At 37.9% G+C, this 12,655-nt stretch overlaps 1 protein-coding gene across 4 annotated transcripts; it reads right to left on the bottom strand.

The window, feature by feature from the left end:
- Positions 1-3,450: 3,450 nt before the first annotated feature.
- Positions 3,451-9,650, bottom strand: LOC129638914 (streptococcal hemagglutinin-like). Of its 4 annotated transcripts, none has more exons than XR_008708088.1 (3): positions 8,006-9,650; positions 5,348-5,410; positions 3,451-4,949 (listed from the first exon to the last, which is right to left on the bottom strand). XR_008708088.1 is itself a non-coding variant. In XM_055563652.1 (2 exons), exon 1 carries the CDS (start codon positions 9,019-9,021, stop codon positions 8,038-8,040), a length of 984 nt encoding a protein of 327 aa, XP_055419627.1. In that variant the 5' UTR covers positions 9,022-9,650; the 3' UTR covers positions 3,451-5,410; positions 8,006-8,037. The 4 variants fall into 4 exon arrangements, 2 of the variants coding, with proteins under 2 accessions (XP_055419627.1, XP_055419628.1); XR_008708089.1 differs by having other exon boundaries at positions 3,451-4,627; XM_055563652.1 differs by having other exon boundaries at positions 3,451-5,410.
- Between the last annotated feature and the right edge of the window lie 3,005 nt (positions 9,651-12,655).

Here is a 12,655-nt window from a genome sequence, read left to right as displayed (position 1 = left end):
TATATGCAGAGTACATCATGAGAAATGCTGGGCTGGAAGAAGCACAAGCTGGAATCAAGATTTCCAGGAGAAATATCAATAACCTCAGATATGCAGATAACACCAACCTTGTGGCAGAAAGTGAAGAAGAACTAAAGAGCCTCTTGACGAAAGTGAAAGAGGAGAGTGAAAAAGTTGGCTTAAAGCTCAACATTAGAAAACTAAGATCATGGCATCTGGTCCCATCACTTCATGGCAAAAAGATGGGGAAACAGTGGCTGACTTTTTTGGGGGGCTCCAAAATCACTGCAGATGGTGACTGCAGCATTGAAATTAAAAGACACTTACTCCTTGGAAGGAAAGATATGACCATCCTAGACAGCATATTAAAAAGCAGAGACATTACTTTGCCAACAAAGGTCCGTCTAGTCAAGGCTATGGTTTTTCCTGTGGTCATGTATGGATGTGAGAGTTGGACTGTGAAGAAAGCTGAGCGCCAAAGAATTGATGCTTTTGAACTGTGGTGTTGGAGAAGACTCTTGAGAGTCCCTTGGACTGCAAGGAGATCCAACCAGTCCATCCTAAAGGAGATCAGTCCTGGTTGTTCATTGGAAGGACTGATGCTAAAGCTGAAACTCCAATACTTTGGCCACCTGATGTGAAGAGCTAACTTATTTGAAAAGACCCTGATGCTGAGAAAGATTGAGGGCAGGAGGAGAAGGGGATAACAGAGGATGAGATGATTAGATGGCATCACCGACTCATGGACATGAGTTTGGGTAAACTCCAGGAGTTGGTGATGGACAGGGAGGCCTGGCGTTCTGTGGTTCATGGGGTCACAGAGTCGGACATGACTCAGTGACTGAACTGAACTGAAAGTGAGTCTCTTGTAGGTAGCATATGACTAGATCATCTTTATTTATCCATTCATCCACTGTATGACTTTTATTTAGTAAGTTTAATCTATGTACATTTAAGGTAATTATTGGTAAGTGAAAACTTAGTATTGCCATTTGGTTCATTGTTTTCTGTTTGTCTTACAGTTGTTTTGTTCCTTTCTTTCAGCTTCTTTATTGTACTTCTTTTTGGTACTCTGGAGCTCTCCAAGGGATATTCTTATTGGCATGCAGTTCAGTTTTTGTTGTTTTTTTGTGGGAGGGGTAAGTGTTGGGACCTTCTTGCTGACATCTGGGCAGAGACAATTTTCAGTAATTCCGGGATTCTATTGAATATATTCTCTGAAATGGAAACATCCATTCATAAGGGCTTTACCCTCATAACCTAATTACTTCCCAAAGGCCCTACACGCTTTGTTATTCTAAGTGAAAGTGAAAGTCACTCAGTCTTGTCTGACTCTTTGCAACCCCATGGACTATACAGCCGATGAAATTCTCCAGGCCAGAACACTGGAGTGGGTAGTCTTTCCCTTCTCCAGCAGATCTTCCCAAACCAGGAATCGAACCAGGGTCTCCTGAATTGCAGGTGGATACTTTACCAACTGAACTACCAGAGGAGCTTATTCTAACAAATTCCCCAATATGTGAAAGAACTCAGTTTAGTTCAGTTCAGTCACTCAGTTGTGTCCAATATCTTTGCGACCCCATGGACTTCAGCACACCAGGCTTCCCAGTCCATCACCAACTCCCTTGGCTGAAAGAACCCAGACAAGATAAAAAAGCTGCTTCTTAACTTACCCATAGCTGACTGCAGACACATAAATGAGTCTAATGAAGAAGACACGCCCAGCAAATTCATAGGCTCATAATAGTAAAAAGATTATCAACTTAAGCCACTGTATTTTGAAGTAGTTTGTTATACCAAAATAGGTAAGCAATACAGGCCGTATCAACAAAGTAACCTGGAAGAGAGGGACTTTGTTTATCTTTTCTATGGTGATCAACTTAACACTGAACTCAAAATTGGGCTACTGAAATGATACATCGTAATCCATGTTGATCTTTGCTGTAAAACTTTAAATAACTGTTTTGTCCTTGTTTCAATAAGAAAGCATGTAAAGAATGTCACTACTTGGATTAGTGGGTGTGGGATGAAGGTGAGAAAAAGGAGGGTAAGTAACTGACGTGGACATAGAATTGCAATTGAAGTTTGCTGTCTTAAATTTCTGGTGTTTCATGTGTTGGTGCTTATGAAACAAACAGAATTGTGAACTATTTAGGAGTTAAAAAATGAGCCCACCTGAAGCTTCTGGATAAAATTTTTAAGTCTGATGATTTTTGATGTTAGCTACATTTTCTGATAATTGCTGTTTGCAAAGATGAACTGGTCCATACTGAGATAATAAATATCTGCATTTATTCTAAAAGCCTTTAAGAAACTGGAGTTCAAACTGCCTGCAACAATACAAAAGATACTAGTTCCCATTTTAAAAAAAACACTAATGATACCTTTTAGAGAACTGCTTGATAATCTATTTGAGCTACTCACATCCCACACTTTTAAATTCCTCTGGTGGTGGTAGAGATTTTTCTTTGCAGAACACTGGGGTTTGATGAAGATTGTCTGGAGCTATGCAATTTGTGGCCATTTTAAAGAAATATAAACTAATAGAGAAAAATGGAAGCTGCTAAACTGGGACTGAGGCTGCCAGTGCTATCATTTGAACTCATGGTATGGCTTTGTAACACCTATCATCATATAATAAAGCCAGTAGAAAAGGAAAAAAGTTAGTAGCATCAAAACAAAAATGAAAAATTGGATTAATAAGCTCTCATTAAACCAGAACAACAACAACAACAAAACAGTGACTTCAAAGCAATAACATGAATGTGGGTATATTTGGGGGAAAAGTAATCCTTTTGACTCATTGTGAAAGTGGAGAGTAGCCACCATGTGGCTATTCTACCCCAAGCAGTCGTGTGAAACTGTTTCCACTCCTAGCATCCTGAGACTGGTCTTTTCAATAAAAAGAAACTGGGGTCCTTAGATAGTGGCATTCTTTAAAATCACCCTGAACATCCTGATCTTGGGAGGAAGCAAGCACACTTTCAAAGGTGTCTGAGTTGTGGCACAGGAGTCAGCATGAAATCACCACTACTGGTCTATGAAAATTTGAACATTAAAAAAGTTATTTTGGTCTCCTGAAACCAGTGGATTCTGTGAGAGGCCAAACGTCCATGATGAGGCTCGAGAGGGACAAAATTAAGTAAGCAAGAAACAAGTTGTATAAAATGCATATATGATTGCAGTCCTCAGACAAACTCTGTATTAGGACCATCTGAATCTGGACATTATTATAAATTGAATCTGTGGGCTTTCTCACCTACTGGGAACTTGAGGGCAGACACGGCATGAACACCTGAGCTCGTCCTCATTTTTCACATTGTTAATGAGGCTAGAACCTTTTTGATGCTGAGCTTGGTTCAGAATAGAGACACAAATTTTGGTATGTTCTTTCAGATTAGATAAGACCCACTATGATCTTCCCTGAGCAAGGAGAATCAGACTGGTAAGGAATGAACAAATACTGGATGCATTTAAATGCTTCTTTTATTACAAAAGTATTAAATGCTCACTTTAAACAATTTTTCACAATGCAAAAATACATAAAATAAAATATGCATTTAAATATTAGTGCAACCACTCTTAGAAATGATATTTCAAACTTCTAAACCACTATATAAAAAAGAGGAAATGCACTTTGACAAATCTAGCAAGAAAAAAAATAAAATTTTTAAATGACAGAATTATTACTAATTTGACAGAATTGTAATCTACGTGAAAGGTTTAATTATGAATTAAAAGGCAGACATTCTCAGATGAAGTAAAAAAAAAATCACATCGCATGCTGTTTTGGAAAGATAAAACAAAACACAAAAAAGTTGAAAATATTGGAGTGGATAAAGATACACCAGACAAATGCTAACAAGAACCAAGTAGGGATAACAAAGAAATGTCAAATCAAGAAGCATTAAATGGGTTAAAGAAGGTTTCTTTATGTTGTAAATTAACACAATGCAATAAGAAAATCATGAAATTTACACAATGGAAAAAAAGTTCAAATATGTAAAGCAAAAAAGGTTAAAAAGATACTCCATACTTTTATCTGAAAATTTAGATAAAACAGTTAAAAAGGGAAAACTGAATAACAATGAACAAGTTTGATTTAATATGTAGAAATATGATACATTATTACCAAACAAAAAGAAAATACACATTTGCTTTAATTGCCATGATTTGAAAATGTTAAGGAGGCACTACTTCAGGGACTTGTTAAAACAGAGATTTATATTCTAAATGAAATATCAACATAGTCAAAGCATCACTACCAAGTCAGTTTTATGCCAAGAATGCAAGAATAGATCAACATTAGTAAGTCTTAGTGTAACTAATACATTAATGGATTAAAGACAATAACCATATTATCACCTTCATAGATACCAGAAAAGGCCTTTGATAACATTCTATATACATTCCTGACAAAACTATAAGTCAAGCTGGAGTAACGAACAGAAGGGCATTTCCATAACTTGAAAAAGGGTATCTATCAGAAACAATGGCGATTATCATATTTTAGAGTGAAACAATGAGTTATTTCTATTAAGGCCCAAAACAAGAGAAGGATACCTATTCTTTATTAAGTCATACAAATCTGTGTTGTCCTGGAAGTCATAAGATCTTTACCAATGTGCTAAAAAGGAAAAATGTTAGATATAAACATCAGCAAGGAAAAGACAAACGTTTCATTATTTACAGCTGACATGATTGTGTATCTCGGAATTTAAGATCAGTAACTGGAATAAACTCCCACAGAACTAAGAACAGAGTTTAATATCATGCCTGGATACAAGACAAATGCAAAGCTCTATATTGTAAAGATGTCCATTCTTGACACATTACTCAAAAATTCCAAGGCACTTTGAGGAATTTTTTTGTTTGTTTCATAGAAGTTGATGGGTTGATTGTAAAATACATCTGGAAAAAGAATATGTTCAAAAATAGCCATGTAAATGCTAAAAAAAAAAAGAATAATGAGTGGGGAGCACTTTTCAAAACATATTATAATGCTACAATAATTAAAGCAGTGAGATACTAGCTCAGTAATAGACAAAAATTGAGCAGAAAAGAAACATAAACAACATACCCACAGAGAGAATTCCAAATTGGTGCAGATATAATTCAATACAATAAATAGATTAGGAAAACTAGCTCTCTTCTGAAAAAGTAAACATAGGTCCCTACTTTTCATCATACACACCACATATGGATTAAGACACTAAACAGTAATATATCAAATATTAGAATAAATATAGGAGATTATTTTTTGGTCTTGCCATGAGGCATGTGAGATCTTAGTTCCCCAACCAGGGATCGAACCTGCGCACCCTGCATTGGGAGCACTGAGTCTTACCCACTGAACTGCCAGGGAAGTCCCAGGAGAGTATTTTTATAATCTTGGGTTACAGAAGCCTACCTAAATATAAGAGAAAACCAAGAAGCTATAAAAGAAAGATTAAAATGTTTGCTTTTTTATGTAATTAAAATTTTGCCAAATACCATCCTAAATAAACTTTTAAAAAGACATTGGCAATATATAGCAGACAAAAGGATATCAGCTCTAATATCCAGAGACCTCCTACAAATCAAGAAGGAAAAAAAAAAAAAAAAACCCACAAATGATTCAACAGAAAAATAGGCAAAGGATATGAACAAGCAATCTCTAACAGAAGAAATATAAATAGCTAATAAATATATTAAAAGATGCTTAACTTAATTGGTGATTAGGGGAAAAGAAATGAATGAGAATCGGTTTTTCATCCAAAATGCTGACAGAAATTTAAAATAATAATAGTGTCCGGCATGCCGGGAGGGCAGTTTAGCTCAAAACCCTTTGATCTAGCAGTTTTATTTCTAAGGTATTAGTCTACAAAAATATTTCTACATGTGCGAAAGATAGATTTTAAAAATGTTTTTATAATGTTATTTGTAACAGTTTAAAAAAAAACTGTTGACAACCTGAAGATCTATCATGTGGAAAAAATTGAATAAATTATATGGTTCACCTATTATAGAACTCTACTGGCTGTTACAATGACTTTCTATTGATCCCAGGGCTGGGAGGTGCGGGTGGATCAAGTTGTAGAATAACAAGTATAGGATAATTTTGCTTTATAAAACACACAAGAACACATAAACAGAAAAAGAACTTGGAGATACAAAACAAACAAATAATCACGGCTATCTCTGGGCTCTGGGACTAGGAGAAGGATATTTTCACCTATTACTTTACATACCACGGTAATTTTACTTTCATGATAAGTATGTATTATTTTTCTAAAAGGAAAAATAACGTAAGCTCACTTCATAACATTTGGATTTTTTAAAAAACTATAAGGAAATAGAGAAAAAGTGATATGAATTCTCACCACACAGAGGCATTAAATTGTCGCCACTTTTCTTTTCCGTCCTTATTATGCATTTTTAACATATTTGAGATCGTAATTTTAGGCTTGTCTTTCAATTAAGATAATACTGTATTTTCCCTATAATAATTCAGAGAATAAAGAGACACAAGAAAACAAAAAGCACATATATTCCCACTGCACAGAGATAATTGCCTAAGAAAATATTGTAAAATTCAAGTGCACAGAAATGGATTATGAGTCATCCATTCACACTGTCATAGAACATGCAGACTTGTTCTTTAATTTCATAATAATCACACAATAATTAGTCAATATGTTTTAATTATAGAATGAATACCACCCACTAACCCATCAAACCTGAGCAGCACTAGAATACTGACAATGACTTCCCTCTACTTCTATTCCAACTGCCTTTCCTCAGTCCCAATTGCCATTATCCTGAATTTTTTATTGGCTTTCCTTTACTTTCTCATAAAATACTTTTAATCCCTAGTATATATGTACACCTAAATAAAATATCCTTCAGTTGTACTTGTTTTGAATAATTAATATAAAAAGAACATCCTATTATATGTAGTCTTCTGGGACTTGATGTGCCATTCTGTGCTTAGTCACTCAGTCATGTCCAATTCTTTGCGACCCCATGGACTGTAGCCCACCAGGCTCCTCTGTCCTTGGGGATTCTCTAGGCAAGAATACTGGCATAGATTGTCATGCCCTCCTCCAGGGGATCTTCCCAACCCAGGGGCTGAACCCAGGTCTCCTGCATTGCAGGCAGATTCTTTGCTAGATGAGCTACCTGGGAAGCCCCTGGTGTACACATATTTATATATATATATAATATGTTTATCTGTTGTCCACTCATTTCTCTGCTGTATAATATTCCATTGTGTAAACACAGCACAATGTATTCAGTTTCCTTTAGGGACTTTCTCTACTAATACTTCAGTGTATATTCTATCGGTCTATACATACTTTCCTGAAGAGTTATGTCCTTCACCTCTGTGTGCCAGTTTCCTCATCTGTAAAACAGGGATGATAGTATCTACCTCAATGGGTTCTTATGAAGATTAAATGTGTTGATGCATGTAAGGTCCTTAGAACAGTGCCTGGACATAGCAAATGCTATGTTAATGTTGTTGCTGTTATTATTATTTATGCCACATAAGATTAAACCACAAAAATTGATGTTATAACAAATGGATAAATACACTGTATGTTAGCTTTATCTAAAATAATAAAGTCTCTAAACAGGAGTTTTTCTCATTAAAATAAGAATTTCACTTGTACCAAATGGAATTGACTTTATAAAAAAAAAATAGGAGCATTAGTAAATTTGCAAAACTTATCACAGCAATCTTATGTGTGTTTATTCTCAAGAAGCTGTTTAATAAACACTATCTTTAAAAGTTGTAAAGAATGAATACACGTTTCCTAGTAGCAAAAAACACTACGAGGCTGAAGGAATGCCTTATTCAATTTTTTAAAGCTAATTCTACTAGAAGCAGCAATATTTGAGTTGGAAGACTTGTCTATGGAAAAATCTGAACATAGAAAGGCTTGGACTTGGGAAGACTAATTTTAAAAAGGTCTGGATCTGGGGAAAGTTTGGAAGACCTGAACTATGGAACATGTTAAAATACCTGGATATCGTAGACACTGGAAGACCTGAATGTTAGAAGACCGGTACACCAGAGACGTTGGAAGACGTAGATATTGAGCCTGCTTTTGGAAGACTGAGTAGTTGTTTGGAAGACATGCAGATGCTGGAAGACGTGGAGATGCTGGAAGACGTAGAGATGCTGGAAGACGTAAAGATGTTGGAAGACGTGGAGATGTTGGAAGACGTGGAGATGCTGGAAGACACAGAGATGCTGGAAGACGAGCAGATGCTGGAAGCCCTGGAGATGCTGGAAGACCTGGAGGTGTAGGAAGACGAGGATTTTCTGGAAGACACACCTTCGTTGGAAGACAAGGATTTCCTGGAAGACGTGGCTTTGTTGGAAGACAAGGATTTCCTGGAAGGCGCACCTTCATTGGAAGACAGGGATTTTCTGGAAGACATGGATTTCCTGGAAGGCGCACCTTCATCGGAAGACGAGGATTTTCTGGAAGACGTGGATTTCCTGGAAGGCGCACCTTCATCGGAAGACGAGGATTTTCTGGAAGACGTGGATTTCCTGGAAGGCGCACCTTCATCGGAAGACGAGGATTTTCTGGAAGACGTGGATTTCCTGGAAGGCGCACCTTCATCGGAAGACGAAGATTTTCTGGAAGACGTGGATTTCCTGGAAGGCGCACCTTCATCGGAAGACGAAGATTTTCTGGAAGACGTGGATTTCCTGGAAGGCGCACCTTCATCGGAAGACGAAGATTTTCTGGAAGACGTGGATTTCCTGGAAGGCGCACCTTCATCGGAAGACGAAGATTTTCTGGAAGACGTTGATTTCCTGGAAGGTGCACCTTCATTGGAAGACGAGGATTTTCTGGAAGAGATGGATAGGCTGGAAGACATGAATTTAATGGAAGACACAGTTTTGTTGGAAGACAAATATTTGCTGGAAGACATGGATTTCCTGGAAGACACTGATTTTCTGGAAGCCATGGATTTGATGGAAGACATGGATTTCCTGGAAGACATGGCTTTTCTGGAAGACATGGATTTTCAGGAAGACCCGAATTGTCCGGAAGACCTGGATTATTTGGAAGACGTAGATTTGCTGGAAGACCTGGAAGTTATAGGAAGACATGAATTTTCTGGAAGACGTGGCTTTGCTGGAAGACCTGGATTTAGTGGAAGACATAGATTTTGTCTGGAAGACGTGGATTGACTGGAAGACTGAATTTGATGGAAGACATGGATTGGCTGGAAGACTTGTATTTTTCTGGAAGATCTGGATTTGATGGAAGACGTAGATATTTCTGGAAGACGTGGACTGAAAGGAAGACCTGGATTTCTTTCTGGAAGACATGGATTGACTGGAAGACTTGCATTTTTCTGGAAGACATAAATTAGCTGGAAGACTTGGATTTGGTGGAAGACAAAGATTTTCTGGAAGACATGAGTTGGCTGGAAGACCTTGAAATTGTTGGAAGACATGGATTTTCCTGGAAGATATGGATTTTTTGGAAGACCTATATTTGCTGGAAGACTCGATTTACTGGAAGACATGGATTGACTGGAAGTCATGGATTTTCTGGAAGACTGGTTTAGCTGGAAGACCTTGATGTTGCTGGAAGACTTGGAATTAGTTGGAAGACTTGGAGTTGCTGGAAGATCTAGAGTCGCTGGAAGACCTTGACACTGGCGCCACTGGAAACCCTGGACATTGGAGACATTGGAAGCACAGGATGTTGGAGACATTGGAAGTCTTAGATTTTGAGGACATTTGTTATTCTGGACATTGGAGACTTTGGAGGCCCTGAGTGTTAGAGTTAATGGATACTGGAAGCCCTGAAAACTAAAGACACTGCAAGTCCTTTACCTTGGAAGCCCTAAACATTGGAAGATATGGACAATAGAAGACCTAGACATTTAGAAATCTTAAAATCAGAAGGCCTGGATATTGGGAGGCTCTGGAAAACCTGGATATTGACATATTTATGTTAAAGGACATAGAATTTGGAAGATGTAGTTTTCATGATGCTATAAATCAAGGATGTTGGCAGCCCTGGACATTAGGACACTTGGACATTAAAAGATTAAGATATTAAGAGACTGAGCTATTCAAACACTGAGGATGTTGGAACACCTGAATGTTAGAAGACCAGGTTCTTGGAGATATTGAAAGACTTGGACATTAGAGGAACTTGTGATGACAAAACATTGTAAAATCAGGATTTAAGAGATACTATAAATTGCAGGAACTGAACTATCTATGTGCTGTAAGATATTAGAAGAGCTAGACTTTTGTACACAATGAAATACATGGACTCTAGAATACCTGTTTAGGAGGCATTGATGGATTGAGAACATAGGAAAAAATGGCATTTAGAACTCTGGACCCTGAAAGGCAAGACGTAGAATTAGAAGATTAATTTTTGGAGATATTAGAAGACCCTGATATTAAGGAGATTAGAAAACATTGGCAGTGAAGATACTGCAGGCCAGAGAGTAGAAAACATGGAAACTGTAACATGCAGAAGATCTACAAGATCTGGCAACTGGAGATATTAGAAGACACGCAGCTCAGAAGACTTGATATTAGAGACACTGAAAAACTAAAAGGACTAATCTTAGTCCTTTTTAATCTTAGAGATACTGGAAGGTCATATTGAAAAATAATTTCATACTAGGACCTGATGTGACATCAAAAGACATAAGACTAACAGTCTTTATGAATATAGCATCTCTTCCACTAAAAAGTAAAACACAGAGAAAGGACATTTTAGGAAGATGACAAAGAGGAAACAGGCAAATTAATTAGAAGTAGTTTCAATGGATTGGAACATATTTCATAGTTTCAGTGAACTGGGATTTTAGGGGTTTATCGACTGGCAGCACGAGAATGAGGAATTATCAAAGAACAAGCAAAGACATGACCAGGGGAACCACCTGGCTTTAGATCAGGGGTCAGCAAAAGTTATCTGTAAAGGATCAGATAGTAAATATTTATGGTTTTGCAGGCCACGAGGTTTCTCTTGCAACTACTCAACTCTACCATTGTAGTGCCACCTTAGAAAACACATAAATGAGCTGGGCCAGACTTGGCTCAAGGGCCTTAGTTTGCCAAGCCCAGCTCTAGATACCACATCTAGGGTGTGGTAAACTTAAGTACATTGCAGTCTAGCACTCATGGAAAAGAGTGGATAGAGCAGTTTGAAGCCCAGCGGTAAATAAAGATGCTATGCATGTGATGCTGCTGCTGCTGCTACTGCTGCTAAGTCGCGTCAGTCGTGTCTGACTCTGTGCGACCCCATAGATGGCAGCCCACCAGGCTCCCCCATCCCTGGGATTCTACAGGCAAGAACACTGGAGTGGGTTGCCATTTCCTTCTCCAATGCATGAAAGTGAAAAGTGAAAGTGAAGTGGCTCGGTCGTGTCTGACTCTTAGTGACCCCATGGACTGCAGCCCACCAGGCTCCTCCATCCATGGGATTTTCCAGGCAAAAGTACCAGAGTGGGGTGCCACTGCCTTCTCCGGCATATAATGCTATTCAGGAGACAAAGCTGGCAAGAACCTAAGAATGAAGTTTAGATCTCCGATTAATTGTTTCAGGGCTTTCAACAAGGATATTTGTATTCAGAGCCAAAATTAAGTGAGTGGTATTCAAGGCCCCAGCCTAGGGGGATAGGGTTCAGTGAGGATGCCCTAATTTAGTAGGTTGGAAGCTTAAGAAGAAACTCACACAAAAATATTTTTTTAAAAGAAGAAACTCACCACTACAGACTAGGGTTATCCTGCCAAGATTAAGCATCACCGACCAAAAGAGATTAATCACCGACCAAAAGAGAGAGAGAGTCCCCAGCCCAGGGCAGCCAAGGACCTAGTGACAAAGCCCTCATTCTCAGTCCCGTGTTCTTGTCATCCTACCACTGCCAAATAATCTCGAGGTGTTTGCAGTGATGGAGGAGAACAGGAAGGAGATTACAGCTTGGTAGGCTCATCTAAGGCACTCTGGCTTCAAATAATTAAGTTTCTGATTTCTGGTCTTACTCACCAGAGACTGATAAGCTTAAGAGATCAGAATTGAGCTATAGGCTAAAGACAGGGCTGAGGAAGGGAGGGACTATCATTTTTACTGCAAAAAAGAAACACTGGCAGACAAAACTGGTTAAGGTACACTGAGATTGGGCCCAGACTTCAAGGTTAAGTGGGTGAATATATAGACAATTGGCAGCCACTGACGATTTTTGAACAAGAAAGTACCAGAATCAGAGTTTGCACAAGGAAAGTTAGTCAAGGGGCAAGATGTTGAATGCCAAAGACTACTATATATATATAAATATAACTAGAACACCAAAGACTCCAAGTTAAAACACTTAAAGGGTTGGATGGGATGTGAATTATGAGACCATTATAGTTGAATTAAGGTTGAATTAAGTTGAATTACATTTCTGTTGCTCAGCATACATAGCATCTGTATTACGATGAGTACTTAGCATTCTAAATACGACTATTTCAAACTGCTTGAGTGCTATCACAGAATACAAGAAATACAATACAAAGAAGTTCAGAAGCTAGTTATGAGGAACTGTCTTGTTCTCATCTAGTAAGATTACCTAGACATCCAATTTCTCTCAAAGACAGCTGAACTAATACTTTGTGTGGTTTAAGCACACAAAGGTCTAT

This window comes from Bubalus kerabau, chromosome X (genome assembly GCF_029407905.1).
Source record: "Bubalus kerabau isolate K-KA32 ecotype Philippines breed swamp buffalo chromosome X, PCC_UOA_SB_1v2, whole genome shotgun sequence".
Classification (NCBI taxonomy): Eukaryota; Metazoa; Chordata; class Mammalia; order Artiodactyla; family Bovidae; genus Bubalus; species Bubalus kerabau.
This window is presented reverse-complemented; position numbering and strand designations above follow the sequence as displayed.